Source organism: Pezoporus occidentalis, unplaced genomic scaffold, assembly GCF_034315485.1.
Source record: "Pezoporus occidentalis ecotype Australia unplaced genomic scaffold, CSIRO_AGI_Poc_V1 ctg46, whole genome shotgun sequence".
In the NCBI taxonomy this organism is placed as follows: domain Eukaryota; kingdom Metazoa; phylum Chordata; class Aves; order Psittaciformes; family Psittacidae; genus Pezoporus; species Pezoporus occidentalis.
The window spans coordinates 4,412,744-4,432,982 of NW_026915791.1; the positions used below are offsets into that span (position 1 = coordinate 4,412,744).

Here is a 20,239-nt window from a genome sequence, read left to right on the forward strand (position 1 = left end):
ATCTTGATATATAAAAGTGAAATCCAATTTAAAGGTCACATAAAAATAGCAGTAAGATCAATTAGTTCTAGGTATGGTGGGAAAGAAATCCTTTAAACATTCTTTATGTTCTACAATAGAGGTAGAAACGTGACCTTGAGGTCCTTTCCAACCCTAACCATTTTATGATTCTGTGATTTAGCACACTTATTTATCACAAATTCACGAATGTTCTTCATTTCCTGCTTGTCTTGTTTAATTTCCCCAGGCAGGCAAGCCTGCTTTGTGTATGTACAGTTACCAGTAATGTGAAGTCTAATACTCTCAAACCTCTTTCCCTTTTCTGCTTCTCTTTCTGCTTCTTCCTTCTTCTCCCAAAACTAGAGGATGCAGAAAGACCTAGGCCTGAGATTTTCCTGCTTTATGGAACTCTAGTTATAGAAATAACTCCATGATATTCTTAACCTCTTTGTGCAGAATGTGCTGGAGCTGAAGGTCTGTGATGAAGACACGGTCACCAGGGATGATGAACTCTGCACAATTCTCTTCGATATAGATAAACTCACCGTAGGACGTACGGTTCGAGTGAAGTTTCAGCTGAATCCACAGGTGAGCAATGGAATTGATGAGAACAAAGCAAATTCTTTCCTTTCATCTAAATATATCCTTTTACAGTGATTTGTATTAGGAAAAATCTACTTAAATGGATTTTGCTGAAATTACAAGAAAAAATATAAATCCTTGTATAAGGGCTCCCTCCTGGTTTTTGTTATGAAAAATCTCCACTCTAAAAATCTAGGATGGAAGCAGCTAGAAATAAATACCTGGTGCCTTAATTCTGAGTATTTCTGGCTCATTTGTTGGCTCTTGGTATAAGTTCCTAATTTTCAGTCTCTTTCAACTGTAATAACATTAAAGCAGCTAGTTCTTTTTGTGTTGCGAATTTTAATCTGAATATGGCTGTTTTAGCAGAATAGCTAAAGTTCCTATTTTTCCATGCTCATATGGCATTTAGACCTCAAAAAACTAGTTTTAGCAACTGCTTTTTCAGCATCTTAAAATTCGGTATCTTTGGTTGGCATAGTTGTTTGGGGTTTTATTGATGTTGTGGTTTTGTTGATTATTTTTTTCCCAATTATTCTTATGCTCTGGGAATTCTCTTAAGTGCTATTCTAAATAAATATTTTACAAATTATATGTAATTGGTACAATTAAAGCTATGAAGAAAAATGAGTAATATAAATTTCTTTCATTTTTCCCTCTCTTCAGGCACGTGAGGAGCTGGAGGTGGAGTTCACATTGCAGAACACGTGAGTAGAGTCCTAAATTCTAAATAAACTATTGTATTGAATATAGAAATAGTCTGAGAACCTGGCTGATATGTGACAGTGCTTCTCAAATCTATGGTCTCTGAAAGGAGTATCTAGGTGTTTTTATTTATGTCTAGTAAGCTGGGATTTCAGGATACACATTTTGAAGATTTTGAATATCTGAGAATGTCATCTTTGCCCTCTTTGACTGCTACCTCCTGGCCACCAACTTCATCCTGTTCTCTTTTTGTCATTGAATCAATACACAAGGAAGTATGATGACAATTACAATATTCAAGAGGTTTTGACACATAAAAGAAGGAGTGCCAAGCCTAGATGTCAATAGACAAGACAAAGAGTGCCTATCACAATGAGGTCACAACACCAATAATTTCACTGGGGAAGGCAGCTCCAGTAGACATCCCAAATGGCCTAAGATCTTCATTTGTTTGCAAATTAGAGGATGGCTTATGGAATTGGTACATAGAATCACACTCTTGATAATCTTATCTCTTGATGAGGGAGGTCTAGGTAGGTTGTCTGGCTTGGATGTTGTGCTAGAGTGGGTTTGCATAGGGGGACAGAGGCTGGAATTTGTCTTGGGGCATGTGTGTGCCGGCTCTGTCCAACTCTTCTATCGGACCCTGTAGCCAATTTCTTTTCCTGGAGACACAGATTAAGTCAGAAGTGTTAACAAGAAGTAAAACTAACCATGGAGTACAGTTTCTACAAAACTGATATTGTGATGGGAGCAAAGAAAATATACTTTCTTGGAGGTAAATATGGCCGTTTGTCTCTGAAATTAGTAATCATTCCCATCAGCACATTTTGTCTGACACTATCTGAAGTAGCTTTTCACTCCTTTTCCGTCTTCATTCCAGACTTTATCAACTGCAAAATTTACTGTATTAGCCTGTTCTTTCTTTGCAGCATTTCAGATAAACAATATCACACATGAAGTGTGACCCCAGCCAAGAAAATTTTCTGGGTTGCACCTACAGTAGTGATTTTATGACTCCTATTTTTGTCTGCCCATTGATGTCATTGCAAGAATTGGGTTTTGTGTTACTTTTACCAAAGAACATTGTGAAAATTCCCTCACGATACCCTGGTGGGCTGTATGAAATTGGTTCGTGCATTCATTCCCATTATCTTTTATTTAAAATGGAAGAAAGCCTTCGTTTTGGTAGTTTGGTTTCCACAACTGCAAAAACCCCTCTCATTTTGCCTCAGTCTTGCACCACTCCTGCAGTACCTGCAAATGCTCATCTTTCTGCCACTACACATGGCAGGTATTGAAAGCCAGATGTTTGATCCTAACCACACAGAGAGGAAGGCATGCTCCTTCCTCCAAGTGCTTTTTCACCAGCAACCAAGCCAAGTGATTGCAAACGCCTGCCCAATGTTTTATGGGCCCATAACATGAGCCCAGCTGGCATGAGAGCTGCTGCCCTCGAGCAGCAGTGACAGAAAAGGTAAGGTCGTTGTACACAGGTTGCTGATTTGAGTACTTTAGTGCTTTCTGTGTAATTTTCTGGTGATTATCGATGGTAATGTGGGCTTTCTCTCTTGTGTTTCCATTGGTAGGGTCCAGAACCAGCATGAGCCTCCACGAGTTGCTACAGAGACAGGATCCCGCTTCACCAGATGGCTTCGCTCACTCAACATCCCCCTCCCCTCTGACTTCTACTGAAGCCCACATCTGATGTTGAGGGGCCCCAAAGAGACTTCTACTGAACTGAAAGGTACTTTGAGTTTCCAAGGAGAGGTCTGAGGACCCCAGGGTATTTGCTGGGTCTGCTGATCTTCTTTTTGGCCTCTTTCTATCTTTCAGATGTTCCAAGTTGAGGAATTGCATCTAAAACATCTCTTAGAAGAATGAAGGACTACTCTAACGCAACTTTTCATCTCGCCTCCCCCTCCCTTTTCTTGTATTTCAAATGTGAAAGACGATGCTTAAAACAAAGCCCACTTATTACAAATAAATGTAAATAGGTGTACAAAAAGTTGTATAGAAGTTAAATATTATTAAAATATGCCAAAAGCATAATTTTTAGAAAATAAAAGTCTTTTTTTCTTTCTATAGTTCTGCTGCGTTATTTTGAGAAATTTCCTGACCAGCAGATCACACTAGCCATTTGGTTTAGGCATTGCTGAGTCTCCACCCACTGGGGGCCAAATGTACTCTTCACATTTGTGTTTGTGTCAAGAAGCCACAGGGCCTCAAACAGTACTGAAGGCAAAAGTTTTGTGTTGAGAAAGATGATCCCTCATGCAGAGTAGTCCACTGTAAATGTGACCTGTAATCTAAGAATCCATGTAACTGTAACGTCCCCTACAATATTGCCCATATTGTTGTAAGTGAAGCACGATCAGACAAAAGAGGAGGTAACAGTTTAATGAATACCAGGTGATGAGAAGTGATCCCCTGATTCACAAAGTCTGCTGCAGTCTTAAGCTCCCCTTCAATAGACTTTTAGGGAAGAAAGACGCCCAGGGTCTCTGTTCCTGGCTTCCCTGGCCACAGGCTGTAATATGCTCCCAATTCTCACAGTAAAACTGAGGTCTGCATTAAAAAAGGCCACAAATCACAAACTGTGATGGAAGATAGGACAGGAATGTTAGCATGTGTGATAAGGGCTGTCTAATAACAGGTTGGTTGTTAGGGAAATTACCAGCCAAGTCTTGAGAAGTGGATGTTCTGGGTGCCAGAGATAGGCAAAATACAAAGGTCCTTGCCAACCTGGATAGTGGGGGCTCTTCTGCACCCAGCTTAGTTGGGTTTCTAGCCATAGCTAATCTGATAGCTTCAGAACAAGGTCAGCGCTTTTGCTGTTCTTAAAACATCCTCTTTATGCTGTAACCAGCAGAAGCCTTGAAATTCAAGATATAAATGTTGCAAGTGCCATGTGGAGAGTAACCAAAAAGGGACAGCATCTGGGCTTCCTTACAGCAGTGACCACAGATGGCTAAAAGGAACATCTCAGCCATTGGTTCTTAATGCCTCTCTTGTCCTGGTTCTTCCCAGGAGCCTTCCAAGCCATTGTGTCCAACTGTGTCAGTTCCTCCAGTTTGAAGGTCATGCCCTGGACCTCCTAAGTATCAGAACTTTATATTTTGCGGATGCTAATACATCAAATAATAACGCACTCTACTGGGTATTTACCTCCATCAAGAGACATTTCCTGTCTTTCCATCTTCATTTTACCAGGCTATGCAGGCTGCTATCTTTTAATATCCACCATGCATTTTCTGTGCTTTCCTTAATGAAGTATTTGAGGACAGTGACACCATATGTCTGTATCATTACAACTATTTGACTACAAAATAGCAATGAAGTGCAGTATTTTTTGTCTGAAAAAAACCCTTGAATAGTATTTAAGCACATTTCTTTGCGTGTTTGTTTTGTTTGTTTGCTTTCTTTGCTTGAAAGCTTTTTCTGAGTGTTTTGCACTGTATTTAACCAATCTATATCTTCTTCTTACAGGAAAATATTGATTTGGAAATGAAAATTTAAATTGTTTGTGAGCTTTGTCATTTTTGGAGAATTCTTTGTCATGAGAAATTTTTTAAAGCTATTTTCATTTGTATTTGTACTGAAATCTAACAGAGGTGACAAACCTTCCCTTAAAATGGATAACAGTGTCATTCATCTGATTTTAAAGGAAGGGTATTGCCTCACTTCAGCTGAGATGAAACACATATCTCAACTATATATGTGGCTACAGAGTCTATAATCCATAGCTTGTAAGGTCTGAACAAACAGCTCATACTCTCTGCAGCAGGTTGAGGAGTTGCTGCTCAACCCTTATAATTTTATGTATGTATGTATTGCCTTTGGACTAATCTGTTTTGGTTTTTTTTTGGAGGTACTGAATGAATTTGCACCTGCGTTTCAATAAAATAGTATGGTATAAGATATCCTTAATGAGAGATTGCCTGATTTTTCTGAGGGGAAAAATACTTAAGAATATAAAAATTGGTGTCTGCAGTGTATGAACCCACATCTGTCCCTAGATGGATAAGTGGAAAAACTTTTATGCATACATGTGTAAAACTATGTAATGATCGAAACAATCAAGATGGACGTAACAGCCTCCAGCTCTCCTCAAACTCAGTATGCCACATATCAGAACATACTATATGGTTTACTAAAGCAGAAAAACCCCATTGGAGTTAAAGCCCAGCTGCATATTTTGCCATGGGTGGATGGAAAAACTTTCAGCTTGTCATCAAAACTATGCTTGCTAAAAGTCTTAAAGTATTTTTGAGTGAGAATGTTAGTCAGAAATGTCAAAGTTGATGGGGAAAATGAGTAATATATTAACTCACAGACTTAAATACTTATCTGAATTGTCCAACCCATGACATTATATTTCCCATTTTGTTTTTCAGTCCAGACTATCCTGATTCCATTATTACTAATGGAGTACTAGTGGTAATGTATATTTTTTACAATCTTTTTCTTGCCTGCATAAAAACTGTTCATATTTTTAACTCTGGAAACTGTGCTGTGTCTCAAAGCCAGTACTAGCAGCCACAGACCTACTGAGAAAAAGGATCTGTTGTTAGCATGTTGTAAGGCTGCTGTCAGCATACATGTGCCACCTACTTTCTTCTATAAACTTGAATTTTCCACGCATTATTTTCTCATTAAACCCATAACTATCAGGGATTTAATGAAGAAATGATAACATGCTCACAAGAATAGTCCCATATATCAATACGCCTGTTATTTTGAATAGGTCTCATCTTTTTTAATCTGTATTTCCAACTTCAAGCAGCTCATGAGTTGTTTGTTCCTCTTTACTTTCAGACTTCGCAAAATGTCTTGTCACTATTGCCTTTGTTATCTGAACACACAGTAATAGATAACAATTATGTTGCTCATTGATGAACTAGAGGGTTTGGTTAAGAACAGTATGAATCACTTGCAATCACATTTGCTCTTCTCTCAATCATCATTTATCTTTTGTTCCAGGCACGCGAGGTTTCCTGTTTGGAGGTTAGAGTGGATACAGGGAAGCTGAACCAGCAATCCACAAGTGAGGTTATTGCTTCATTAACCTATTGTTTTTGTTTTGTGATTCAGTTCTTACAACAGATGTTGAAAAATTAATAATCTATTACTTTAGCTGTGTCACATAACACTTAGTTTCACCATGCCCCACCTTGCAGAGAGATTGTATCTGTTGAAATCCATATATGTCAAGTATTTCGTTCCAAGCCAGATCTTAACTTGATGCAAAAATAGAGCCATTTATACTAGAATTGAACACTTGGAAAAAATCCTCATTTCTCTCTGTTAATTGCTCATTCAAAATGAAAATTTTTAGCAAAGTCAGATCTTTAATATTATGTTACAATTAATATGTGGAAATCTTATCCTGTATGTTTAATTTGGGTTTGTATATGTACAAAGTTTCTGCACATTCAGGGTTATGAAAGAGATTTTGTTGCTGCTGTTGCTTGAGCAAAAAATGGTAAACTTAAGTGCTTAAATTGGGTGTAAAAATGTATCAAAGGGGTTTGCCCAAAATAGAAGCCACTATCAAATCAGGACTTTGCTTTAAAATGTATCTCTAAGAAATATATTAGGACTCTTCACTAGTCTTCAAGTTAAGTAATTCAAATAAACAGTAACTTGTGTGAAGCAGCTTATGAAGCAAATCTCAAAAAATCATGGCTGTTTTGAGATAGTTGATGAAACGAAAATTGACCTTTATAGAGAAAATGCAGCAATGGCTGAGTTGCATTAAAGGAAGTTTCAGACTGAAATGTAACATGGGGAGGAAAGGCTAGTGACCTAAAATTATATGCCTCTTGGCCTGATCTTGCAAGAGAACAGCATACAATCTCTCTGTAAATGTAAAGCCTTTTCTGCGCCAGGAACACAGCCTTTGGATTGACAGATGGTTTCAGTTTTAGCAATGAGGGTACATGTCAGGTAGACTGCTTGATTTTGGGGTTTGAATCACTTGACTAGATCCTAAAGTCCTTTCCAACCCTAACGATTCTATGATTCTATGACTACTGTAACTTATAATGAAATGTACATAACGAACCAGAACAGACTGACATCAACTAAATGACTGTCTTGCTCAACATGAATAAACCAAAATGCCTTTAAACTGATGTTCTATTTCTGTTTCGGCCACTGAATTCTACTTAATTACCATGGTGTCAGGAAAATCAGACAGAAAGTGTTCAGAATAGAAGTGGATTTTATTACTTATGTCTGTTTTCTTGGAATAGTAAAAATTCTCTCTCTCCCTCCTTCCCCACCCTCCCCTATTACTGTGTTTAGACCAAGAGCTTACATTTATAGTGAAAGGATCCCATGAAGGAAGCCAAAAGATTTTGCTGGACTCTGAACTCAGCCTTAACTTCATCATATTTCACTGCATCATAAATGACCAGACGAGACTGGAAATTGTATTACCAGAAGAGGTAAATGTTCCCCTCCTGTAAGTTATCATTAACCTTAAAGAAATCAGAAGAAAAAGTTAAGTAGCCCTCTTAATAGAATAAGTTATAGAGGTGACAAACCTTTCATGTGTGCATCCCTACCACTTTTTACACTGTTTCAGCTGGCAGATAAAAATGAAAAGGAGAAATCTGGGGTCCTTTCTTTCCCTCTGAATTCACTCCCTTTGCAGAAAGAAATAACAGTAGAAGAGGTGAGTGCTGTGAACCTTTTGAAATAAATATTTTGTTGTTTCAATATTTTATTATCCTAGAAATAAGTCACCAGATGATTAACAAAATCACTGTGTAAAGTATTAGCAGCTATTTATTGATAGTGTTAAAAATATTAACACTGTCCTATTTACTTTATAGAAAGGAGGTGTTAACAATAATTAGAATAATATGAAAATCATTACAAACCTGCATCCCAAGATTAAAATCAAGTGGTTTCAAGGAACAGAAATGACCATTATTCACATGTATTCAGAAATGTCTTTTGGGATATTGGGGTAATTCCAGAATGGCTAGTAGTAGTAGTATTAGAAGTAGTAACAATAATAATAATATCCAGAATATAAACTTAATTCCAATCATAACTTCAAAATTATTGAGAGTTTTTGTTTGTAACTATACGTATTTCTTTTTTAATACTGTAACTTGTCTCATTCTTGTTGCTGCTTTTAAGTGTGAACATTATAAGCTGGTGTAACACGCAAGCTTGTGGTATGCTAAATGCCCCAGAGGGTCTTGTTAGATAAGAAAGAATTTGATTCCAGAGCAGGGAGTGGGACTTTGGTGAATTGTACCAAAATAACGTCTGCAGCCATATGAATTAGTATTTGAGAACTTCCTCTCTTACTGAATGAACATTGCCTGAATGTAAGGAAAGAAACGTTTTAAAACTTGGTAGTAATTAGCTTTATTTTCTGGACTTCTAGGACCATTCTTTTCACTTGTGCTTGACAGCAAGAAAATGGTAAGATAGCTTCTTTTTTCTTATCATCCAGGATTACTGTAAACTAGTTATCTAGGTTTTTTTCTATGATAGGTGGAGAGGAGAACACATGCCCCGTGAGTGCTTTGCCCTGTGCTCATGTGGTGCCTGAGGTAAGTGCAAGTCTACTGCAGTTACAGGATCATGCAGTTCAATATGAGTTTATGAGAGTTGGTAGGTTTCTTCAGAGTAAATTACTCTATTTTATGACTACTCTTCTCAGACACGAGTAAAACTGTACTACTCACATATTAGTTTTGTTGCCCATTTATGCCAATAGCTAAATCTGTATTATGACTGAAATAAACTCTACCCTAACTTTGCAAAGTCACAAACCAAATGTAGGGCAGCCTGGCTTCTGCCCCTCTCTCCTGCTTCACTGAGCAGAATGGGAGCTCAGACCTGGGTTGGCATTTTTGCCAACTCACTCACAAGGACAGACTTGCAGAAGTGATAGGTAAAATCAAAGACAATGAAGTTTTATAGTGCAGCTAAAAACGGTCCATAGCATCCCTACTACTAGGTGATATACAGAAGGGAAGCAAGGTGGATTTTCAGAGCATGGAAGCAGTTTGTATAGATGAAATTCAGAGCGTAAGAAGAGCTACCTGTTCAATCCCAGCCCATAACAAAATACTCAGATGTAAATCTGATGGACAGATTTGCAGAAGGACAGAGAGAAATTTTGGTCTGTAGCTAAAAAAAGGTGTTTGTTTTTATAAGGTCAATCAGTTGACATTATTCTGTTTTCAAAATTACACTATGATTACCAAATTTGCCGGAAAACAGAGGTTACTAACATTAACCCTTGAAACATTCAGGTTTGTAAAATATTGATGAAAGTAATGTTCAGGATAGAGTCTGCAGCCACCAGAGGGTGATGTGACTCAGACGATTTGGTCAATATTGAGTGCTCTTTTCAGTAACGTGCATTTATGTTGAAGGCACAAAGCATTAGCTGCCATTTTATTGCTTTTGTAGCTTGTTTTTCTGCATATTTTTTGGATTCTGCTTCACATTTCTAAAGGGAAAAAATTCAGTGTGGCTGCTTACGTGGAAAAAATGATGAATATTCTTATATATTTGCAGGATGAAGCTTACAAATGCTTATCTAGAAATCTGTTCAGCACACAGGTGAAAGGCTTTCACAGGACAGAGGCTGAGCAGGGAGTGATGCCTGCTCTGCAGTTCAAGCTCCATCACACAACTCATTATACCTTCACTTTAAATACTGATATTACTTGAGTTTTCCAGAATGTCACAGTGACATGGAATGGATACAGAAAAAGTAATCACTGCAATTACCCATTTTGGTGATCTTTCCATGGCTTGCGTGTCTTGTATTTGTGCATATGTTGGCAAAAATCTAAAGCACCTTGGAAACTCCTCTTCATCCTCACTATTGCTCCCTGCTGGCAATAGAAATGCTTTTTTTTCTTTGTTCATTGATCAATATATAGTATGTTTTACAGATGATTTGTGAAATTCACCTGCCCTACAGGTCTTGAAAGCACCTATAAATGATGTGCATTGACTTGTCCCATTGTCTATTCCAGCTCAGGAGACCTGGATGTGCGCTTGGGGTTTGGCCTGTGCGTGGAAGAGCAGGACTTCCTGCGGAAGAGGAAGAAATATGTTGCTGCTGCTCTGAAAAAGATTCTTCATTTAGAGGAGGACCTGAAGGAGCATGAGGCAAGGCTATACAGTCCCTGGTAGCAACTCCTCTACAGGATGGGGGCCTGGCCTATAAATCAAAACCACAAATAAAACCAGCTTAATTAATCCTGATGTTCTTGGGGCAGGCCTGGCCACCTAGGGCAAGAGATGAACAAGAGAAGCTGGTTCATGCAGCAGAGCTGGGAAGGCAGGATAAATGCCTTTGTAGCCCCAAAACTTCTGAACAGGCCCTTAATTCAATCCATTCCTGAAATTGCCCATGGGTCTCAGGAGGAAAATTTATAGTGAGCAAGTATGGAACAACTAGGATTGTTGCCTGGGAAATAGTGTGCCTAAGCTCAGTGACAAGGTGCTAGTCTTGGCATTTGTAAAGCATTTGCAGGGGAGAAAACAAAAATTTTCACCCAGACATCTGAGTAAAAATACTTTCAGTGGTTTCTGCAGCAGAAAAGGTGTTTTGTTGGGAAAACTGACTAGAATAAAACTGTTAAGATGAGAAAGAAGAGTGAATCTCACAGCATTGTTGAATTGTATAGATGAAATAGCTGACTCAAAGTGTAGCTTTATCACTGTAGCCATTGCTTCTGCCTCCATAATTCAGCCATAAGCTTTGCAAGTGCTTATGCATAGCTGGGTTGTTGAAAATTGTTGAAGTACAGACATCCCAACAGCAAAAAATCTGTAGCTGAAAATGAAAAGAAACAGTGCTGTGGATAGGATACACATTTTAAAATAATCTTATTTTGGATTTCATACCAGAGAATAATATAGGAAATCAGATTTTCAAGAACGCTGGAAATAATATTTTCACATAGCTCTCTGAGTTTTTTGACCCATAGAAAGTGGTTTAGGTGGTGATAGTAAAATGGCAAGACTAAAACTGTTTTTTCAAAAGGTTTGTTTAGTCTGGATCTCTTATTCAAGTGTTTAACTTCAAAATTGTGAAGAAAAAAAAAATGCCCTCTTTCTTTTTGGCTTCTATTTGAACTGAAAAAAAAAAGGATAAACTAACATCAGAATTTCAATTCATAACGAAAAAGGTTAGAAAATATAAAACCAAAATGTAACTTTTTGAAATTATTCTAGTTTATTATTCTAATCGATAAAATTAGAACCTAATACTTGATAGGTATAAATAGCCATTTTCCATAGGGCATGTAAACATCCACACAACTCAAGATGCTAACGGAAGAAAAGATTGTACTAGATTGGGAAAAGATTAAAAGAAGAATTGTCTGTCTCTTCAATCACACTTGGACCTTGGAATGGGGGAAGCCCTGTTGATGGTTGTGCTTCAGGACATAAAGTAATTGGTGGCCTGAGGCCAGGAAGGCTTTGGCTACTGTGGGGTCTGGCTGATTACAGGGTGCTGTGCATTCTTTCGAGACACTGGTCATTGTTAGAGGCAGAATCACGGATCCCTAATCTGCTCGGGCATGGTAAATCCTGTATTTTCTATGACAGCTTCTAATAACACACTTCGAGAAGAATTCCAGGGTGATGAGGTTGATTTCCAATTATATATTAAGCAAACAGCCTCCCACCCACCCGACCTGAGTGGTAAGACACAAGACATCCCTCTCCCATCAGTCAGGTGGTGGCAACAGAACCTTTTGCAACAATCACATCCTTTTTGCATGAAGTAACGTCACTATTTGTACCAATGCCTGTAACTTGTTACCTGATTTCTGCAGTAAGAAGGGTTGCTTGTCACTAATACATGCAACCCTTCGCTTCTTCTGCCTTGCTGTATTGTACAGGTGCCAGTTGTGGCCATCACGACTACTGGTGGAGGGACCAGATCCCTGACGGCAATGTATGGCAGCCTGCTGGGTCTCCAGAAACTCAATCTGTTAGACTGCATTTCGTACATTGGTGGTTTATCAGGTACCACATGGTAAGAATGACCCAAACAAGGTTTATGTTTGTACTTCTGCTCAATACCTTTGGCTATTTGTACAGCATCATCAGCTTATACGGCACTTAGTAAAGCAACAGTATTTCCATGTTCCCTACAATCTCCACTGTTTCCACCTAGAGCAAAGAAACTAAACACACTGAATAAGAGATCAATCATCACATTCATCAGCTGCCTTTTTTACCACATTGACACAGTTTTTGCCTGATATTTTCATGTAAATGCTCTATTCCCTGTTCATATTTTATCAGCTATATCTTAGACTAAACGCAACAAATTCATCTATAGACTGGAAATTGAAGAAAAATGAGAAGAAGAATTTATGCCTGCCATTTGCTGCTTATTCTCATTTCCATTTTGGATTTAGAGTGTAACTCCCTCTGGTAAAGATATATTTGGGGCTAGTGGAATTACTGCTGTCACAGACAGTCCAACAAGTGATGCCAAGTTACTGACCCTGGAGAGACTGCAGCTGTGGTTGGTCAGTATAAAGTGCTCTCTTCTCCCAGTGGGCATACAGCAGATGATATAAAGTATTTAATCAAGTGGGTTCTAGGTAGGTCCACTCCTCTGCACCTGGTTGGAAGTGGGGAGGTTTTTTGCACTGAATTCTGTGCCAGTCCTTTTAAGTAATTCCAAACCTTTATGGCAGGTTTGTCTAAATATTTGCCAAAATTCTTTTAACTTCTCTGTATGCATGTGGAAATCTGAGTGTGCCTGTTTATGTAACGATTTCAAGGAGACACTAAAAATGGCCATACTCAGATGTGTCCAGTTCTCTCGCTGGCAGAAGCCATTAGAAGGTACTTCGGAACAAACATTGGATGAGAGCAAACTGGTAATGACTGCTCCCCAGAATACTTACCCCTTCAAAGATGGGTTTTCTGAGGACTTGTGGAGTCTTTGTATTTAATAGCCTCAGGCGCTATTTTTTTTTAAATCCCTTGAATATCTCAGATCATTTTTGAGTCCATGTAAACTTTTATTATCAAACCCAGGAGTGCTTGGAGGTTTTGTTTGCTCTTGACGTAAGTATTTTAGGTGTGCTTAAATTTTTGTTGCGAACCCCATAAGAACTAAGAAACAGGCAAACAGGTTGCACAAAGGTTCTCTGAAGCCAAACCACAGCATTACTACTCTTTCATTATTTTCTTCTAATGCTTCTTCAGGACAATGGCAAATTTATATGAAGATGCTAATTGGTCACAAAAATATCTGGAGGATGCAATCAAGGAAGCTCGCAAGCAAGTGACCAAATCCAAGATCTGCTGTTTTAGTTTGGATTGTCTGAAGTACTATTATAATGACCTAATGGAAAGGGCTAAAGAAGGACATAACACTTCTTTCATAGACCTTTGGGGGCTTGTCATTGAATCCATGCTACATGACAAGGTATTACTCTTTTTTTTTTTTTCTTCCAGAAACCTGGAGGACTTCTATAGCTATAAAGGAAAATAAATCCTGGGATGCCATTCAGTACCATTAATGCAAATATAGTTTAGTGGCTGATTAAGTTCTGTGTACTCAGATCATTACTAAAATACTTCTCTTGCTGTAAAGTGAGGCTGACTTTGAACTGAAAGAGTTATGGCACTGCAGGCAAAGATGCTCTGTCTTCTTCAAGAAACTAAAATCCTGAGAAAAAATATATTTTGATATGTAAACTAATTACTTTGGACATTAAATATTCTGACTAGAAGAGACACTTAAAAATTTGAAATAACTAACTTCACTAGCATAAGTGAAGATATGCATTTGTAAAGTAACTTACTTATAGATTGCATATGGAAAAGATTCAAACAGCAGAAAAAGCACTCTCTAAATATGTTACCTAATTTTTAGAAAGTGTGATGTAAATTTTAATACTTTAAAAATAGTGTAACTCAAGTAGTTTGTTTCTGGTTTATGTTTATTGAAGGAAATTTGAAATTGTCATGTGCAATAGAGTGTATTTTTGCATCTGCTTGTGAGCATCTTAAAATATGATCTATTCTGTTCACTGAAGTTCAGCCAAGGAAATTCCCTTACCTTTCACTTAGACACGTATTTCTCCTTGGGAATGTTTTTTTTTCCTTGGCTCAATTTACAGTCAACCTCTCTGCATATGTCAAAATCCAAGAATCCATATAGGGTGTAGCTTCCTTTGGGATACTTGCCAAGTTTGGAATATCATGGGGCAGATATTTCTGAACAATCCAGCGAGCTGAGAAGGGGCAGGAAAACCTAGATAAACCTGACAGTTCACACTATATTATTTCAAGTGCAAATTGTTTTTCACCTCATTCCATTAACCATTTTTAATCAAAACCAGAAAGATGAGCATAGACTATCAGACCAACGGCAGGCAGTGGATAATGGCCAGAACCCGTTGCCCGTCTACGTGGCCATCAACCTCAAGTCCAACTATAGTGCTCAGGCATTCAGAGGTAATGGTTGTGATTTAGATTTCTTAACAACTTTATAATTTAAGGAATCTTAACTAAGACTGAATGTAATCTCATGTAATCAACTTTAATAATATAATAGACCTTTCATTCTAACTGAAAAAAAAAACCTTTAAAAATGTCAGATAATAGTGACTAACACTTAAAAATGAAAAGTCCAAACATGTTAAGTCTTTAGAATGTGAGTTCTCTACACTATCAGAAGTGAAAATATAGTTATACTGTGGAAGATGCCAAAGTCACAATTTATCCTCGTCACAAAAAGCTTGTAATGAAACTAATTTGTATGATGGTTCCATGTGGTCTTATTTTGAAAAATTGAATGGGAAAACTTAGAATTTTTGGGTCCACTGTCAGGAAAATTGCTTTTCTATAATATTAATTTTCACAGCATTTGCTTAATATGAGCCACACCAAGCCTGGTGCCCTGGAAAGAACAAGTTATACATGAGCAGGAACTTGATGAAATTCAACAAGGGCAAGTGTAGAGTCTTGCATCTGGGGAAGAACAACCCCATGTACCAGTACAGGTTGGGGGCTGACCTGCTGGAGAGCAGTGAAGGGGAAAGGGACCTGGGGGTCCCGGTGGATAGGAGGATGACCATGAGCCAGCAATGTGCCCTTGTGGCCAAGAAGGCCAATGGCATCCTAGGGTGCATTAGAAAGATGTGGTTAGTAGGTCAAGAGAGGCTCTCCTCCCCCTCTACCCTGCCTTGGTGAGGCCGCATCTGGAATATTGTGTCCAGTTCTGGGCCCCTCAGTTCAAGAAGGACAGGGAATTGCTTGAAAGAGTCCAGCGCAGAGCCACAAAGATAATTAAGGGAATGGAACATCTCTCTTATGAGGAGAGGCTGAGGGAGCTGGGTCTCTTTAGCTTGGAGAAGAGGAGACTGAGGGGTGACCTCATCAATGTTTACAAATATGTAAAGGGTGAATGTCAGGATGATGGAGCTAGGTTTTTTTCAGTGATGTCCAGTGATAGGACAAGGGGCAGTGGGTGTAAACTGGAGCATAGGAGGTTCCATGTGAACATCAGGAAAAATTTCTTTACTGTGAGAGTGACAGAGCACTGGAACAGGTTCACAGCCCAGGGGGGTTGTGGAGTCTCCTACGTTGGAAACATTCAGGGCCCTCCTGGACAAGTTCCTGTGTGATGTACTCTGGGTTACCCGGCTCTTGCAGGAGGGTTGGACTAGATGATCTTTTGAGGTCCCTTCCAACCCTTAGGATTCTGTGATTCTGTGAGCAATACACACTTTTGCATAAGATTAACTGCAGGGAATACTTATGGTTTCATTCAAACCAGGGCTCTTCTGCTGGAGATTGCTGTATCACAGTCTGGGACCACCCTGCCTTGATGTGAAAGGATCTTATGGCATTAGTACTGCAGGCAATATAGATATACCTATAGCTGATAAACTAGCCATGAACTACCCAATGTCTGTCTCATTATTTGTTTCTACTCTCTAATACTCTTCTGTTTAGCAACAGTTAACATATTATTGCCTTTTCATGATCTGGCTGTTTGTTGCCGTAGAGTGGCTGGAGTTCACTCCTTATGAAGTCAGTCTCCTGAAATATGGAGCATCTATTCCTGCAGAACACTTTGGAAGTGAGTTTTTTATGGGAAGGATGGTGAAGAGGCTCCCAGAGACTCGGATCTGCTATATGCAAGGTGACTACTGCCTAGAGGGAAAGGTGGCCTACTTGAGTGGTAGCTGGTGTGAGTGATCACATGGTTTGTGTATTAGCAAGGACATATTTAGGCAATATGCATACAAAGATGTCCAGACGGACAGAAAGGAAGTATCCAAGGGGAAAGACTCAAGGTACATATCAATTTAAATCCATCCAAGACTACTCCACCAATCAGTTTCTATTTTCTCTTTCACATTACAGGCATGTGGAGTAGTATATTTTCCATAGATGTGATGTATGTCTGGAATTTGGCTACTGATTCAGAGGACTTCTGGTCTAGATGGACCAGAGACAGAGTAAAAGATATTGGTGAGATTATGAATGTTTTTTTTTAACTACCAGTATATATTGCATGCTAAATGTATTGCACCTCCTGTGCAGAGGTCTAATGCCTGGAGATATGCTGTTGAAGTCAGAGAAAGAAATGAGGAAAGAAAAGCAGAGATGTCAGCTAAGAAAACTTTCTGCCTGATTTAGAACTAAACTGTGCAACTTTGGCAAAGCTGTGCCTTTTTCTGAAGGACAAACAGGCACAAAAAGAGTCTCCAGAAGACATGTAAAAATCATGTTGTGCTGAGAACACATCTTAAGATTGTTAAGTTAGAATATTGTCCTCCTTGGCCACTAACGCTGCCAGCAGAGAAAATGGCTCTTGTGCAGGGCTTTTTTTCTCCCCTAAACTGCCTTTGGAGAAAGCTTACTCTTGCTGTTAACTGCACAGGGAGCCTGGAGTGGCTGGCCTCCTAACTTAGCTAATATTTGCAGCTGGGTGATACTCACATGCATTCTGAAGGTGTCCTGCTCAACGGCCAGTGTTATCCTGTATGTTTGGGACTTGGCTCTCCCCTCCACCACACACTGCAATAGAGGTGGGCATCATTGGAGGAAGCCTGCAGTGAGAGGTGGTATTTACTTCCTGGCAGCTTGCTGCCTGCAGGTAGCTGTCACTTAATTCACTGCATAATGCTGAGTTTTATTTGGTGGCATAGACCTTGAAGGCTTATAGCAATGTTTGATTAACCTGTGGGGTGGGGGATGGTGAGAACTGTGGTTATTAGTTACTCCATTTTTAAAAATACTGATAATTTCTGAAAACTGTCCTAACTCAGAGCTACTTTTTTCCTTCTTGCAGAGGAGGAACCCTTTCTGTCCATGAATCCCTATGAGGTAGACACATGTCTATTCACTCCCTCAAGCGCCCTCTCCTCGGCTTTGCGAGATGTCTTGACAGGACGCCCAACCATTGCACAGTATCCCAATTTTATCAGAGGCTTACAGATGCATAGCAAGTACCTGGAGAGTGAAGGATTTTCTACATGGAAAGGCACAGTAATACAGTCTGGGTTTTAGTAAAATTTTGGAGAGGTTTAGATTTGGGAATTCCTTTAGGATTTCCAACAAGAAGGAAGAGACAAGACTGGCTTCTGAAATCCTGCTTCTCCCTTCTACAAATGGAAAACATGGAAGCCAGATTTGAACAGCATTTTATTTTTGGGGTTGGGTTTGAGGAGTGAAATTGAATTTGTCTGTCTGGACATTGTGTTCCAGTGGGCAGGGTGAGCTCAGCCAAAGCTGCTTGGAGTGTCCAGGAGAGAATGACAGAAAAAGCTGCAGTGTGTCCCTTCTGTAAATCAGTGCTGCTAGTCAGTCAAAGGAAGGCAGGGAAAATGGGGAGAAGAAATTCTCCATTCTTCCTTCAGTACCTTTCTGCAGAGCAGTCAGTTGTGGTTTTTTATTTGTTATAATGACAAATGTTTGTGTTGCAGACACAGTGATAGACTCCTTCCCAAATAAACTGATGGAAACAGCAGATGATGAGCTCTCCCTTGTTGATACTGGGTTTTTCATCAACACAAGCTACCCACCGCTTTTGAGATCGAAGAGGGAGGTGGATGTCCTCCTGCATTTAAATTACAGTGGAGGGTCCCAGACACTGGTAAGATAAGCCATGGCATCTGGGATGTTTTTCCTTCATGGTCTTTTGGTCTCTAGCACTCATCAGCTAAACCAACTAGCTTTTTGTTCTGCAGTAGGAATTATATGATTATTATCTGCTTTGTTATTTAGATTATTAGGTGACGTATTTCTCAGTAACTAAGGAGATTATTAGAAGACTGTACTGGATACAGACATTTCAAAATCATCAAGATCTTCACTGCAGTGGATCCAAGAGTTTTTAAAGAGCTAACTGAGCTCCGATACTGATTTTGGTTATCCTTTAACTGAGCAAGTTGTAGAGGCAATGCAAAGTCTTCACAGTATTTCAACATAATACATGGGAAAACCTATGTGTCTCTGAGCCTCTTTCTCTCATCAGTTTTAGGGAAATGTACAGGCTGATGCTTGACCTGATTCATAAAGAAAAATAATATTAGTGTTGCATATATAATGAGAATAATATAAAATAAACATAGGCTTAAAGTAAATATAGTTGTTAAAAATGCTTTTCTTTGATGAGTTCATAAGGTACGTTGATAAACATATTTGCTAATAGGGAGTCATTGTCAAACATCACAAACTGCAGAGGACAGAAAGATTGGGAAAGTGGTAAATAAGAACTCAAGACGATACAGAATAATCTGAACTGCTGTCTTCCTTCTCCATTCTTGCAGTTTCTTTGCCTTCTCCCTCTAAACCTGTTTCATTAGAATAATAAGATCAGTCCTGTGGCTTTTGGCTCCACTTGCAAGCTCAAAAAAAGTGATTGTTTTTTTGTTTTGCCTAAATCAATGGAGAAAATGAGATGAATAGCAATGTCTAGTATAACTATGGCTGTTTCCATGTGAAAATTGATACCTTCCTAAAGGAAGATTTAAACCTAGCAATATTCATGTTAGCTGCTGGAGTTTAAAAAATCCAGGTCTCTTGATATTTTTGAGTTTTGATTCTTTGTGCTAAACTTATTTTTTTTTATTCATTCATCCAGCCTCTGGATCAGATTGCAAAGTACATCTCAGGGCAAGGAATTCCATTTCCCAAAATTGAGATAAGTGAAGAAGACAGGGAAAACTTGAAGGAATGCTATGTGTTTGAAGATGCTGACAGTCCACAAGCTCCAACAGTGCTTTTCTTCCCCCTAGTGAATGACACCTTCAAGAAATATAAAGCTCCTGGTGAGTCATCTCTGGCTAGTAGTTTTAATTTAAAGTCACTTGCCTAGTGTATCCATTTCCTAGCTAACATCTCACTGTCATCTCTGACCTTCTTTCTAATGCTGGTATTATGAGTCTCATCGGTGACAAAAACACCTCCGAACTGTGTGAGTGCATCTGAACTGTGAGAATTCCAGAAGCTCTCCTAATACATTTGAGATGAAAGTAGGCATATACTCCACAGGACTTACTAGAGATAGTATGAAAGTAAAACTCCCAAAATAGAAGCGACATGAGTGGTAATTCTTCAGCACAAGCTCTTCTACTCTACAGACATGGACTTGTTATGCACCAGTGCTTGCAAAGAAAGATGAAGGCAAAACCTTCTGGACGTTTTGGTGGTTGTGCATTCATCTGGGTTTTGTTGACATATTTAAAAGTAAACTCCCAAACTGAGGACTGAGTGAACAGCTCTTTGGTTTTAATATGAACTACATCCTCTGAATGCCATAATTTCTCCTGAACTTTCAGTGAGATGGTTGTTATTTCATCCAGTACAAGACTATCTTTCTTTCCTTTTGCTTGTACTTTTCAAGTTTGGGTAACCAAGACTTTATGTTGTCCAAGGAGTGGTCTACAAGCACTGCTGCTGATAATAA

At 38.8% G+C, this 20,239-nt stretch overlaps 1 protein-coding gene across 1 annotated transcript in view; it reads left to right on the forward strand.

Moving 5' to 3' along the window:
• The window catches only part of LOC134172544 (cytosolic phospholipase A2 epsilon-like), a 31,399-nt gene that overhangs the window by 10,137 nt on the left and 1,023 nt on the right, over nucleotides 1-20,239 (forward strand). The window contains exons 5-20 of the mRNA XM_062635713.1: nucleotides 457-588; nucleotides 1,249-1,289; nucleotides 5,685-5,727; nucleotides 6,271-6,334; nucleotides 7,597-7,739; nucleotides 7,880-7,969; nucleotides 8,696-8,733; nucleotides 10,308-10,443; nucleotides 12,189-12,325; nucleotides 13,516-13,738; nucleotides 14,658-14,772; nucleotides 16,328-16,465; nucleotides 16,690-16,797; nucleotides 17,621-17,812; nucleotides 18,255-18,424; nucleotides 19,415-19,601. Coding sequence (XP_062491697.1) covers nucleotides 457-588; nucleotides 1,249-1,289; nucleotides 5,685-5,727; nucleotides 6,271-6,334; nucleotides 7,597-7,739; nucleotides 7,880-7,969; nucleotides 8,696-8,733; nucleotides 10,308-10,443; nucleotides 12,189-12,325; nucleotides 13,516-13,738; nucleotides 14,658-14,772; nucleotides 16,328-16,465; nucleotides 16,690-16,797; nucleotides 17,621-17,812; nucleotides 18,255-18,424; nucleotides 19,415-19,601 — 1,957 coding nt within the window. The remainder of the gene's footprint in view (nucleotides 1-456; nucleotides 589-1,248; nucleotides 1,290-5,684; nucleotides 5,728-6,270; nucleotides 6,335-7,596; nucleotides 7,740-7,879; nucleotides 7,970-8,695; nucleotides 8,734-10,307; nucleotides 10,444-12,188; nucleotides 12,326-13,515; nucleotides 13,739-14,657; nucleotides 14,773-16,327; nucleotides 16,466-16,689; nucleotides 16,798-17,620; nucleotides 17,813-18,254; nucleotides 18,425-19,414; nucleotides 19,602-20,239) is intronic.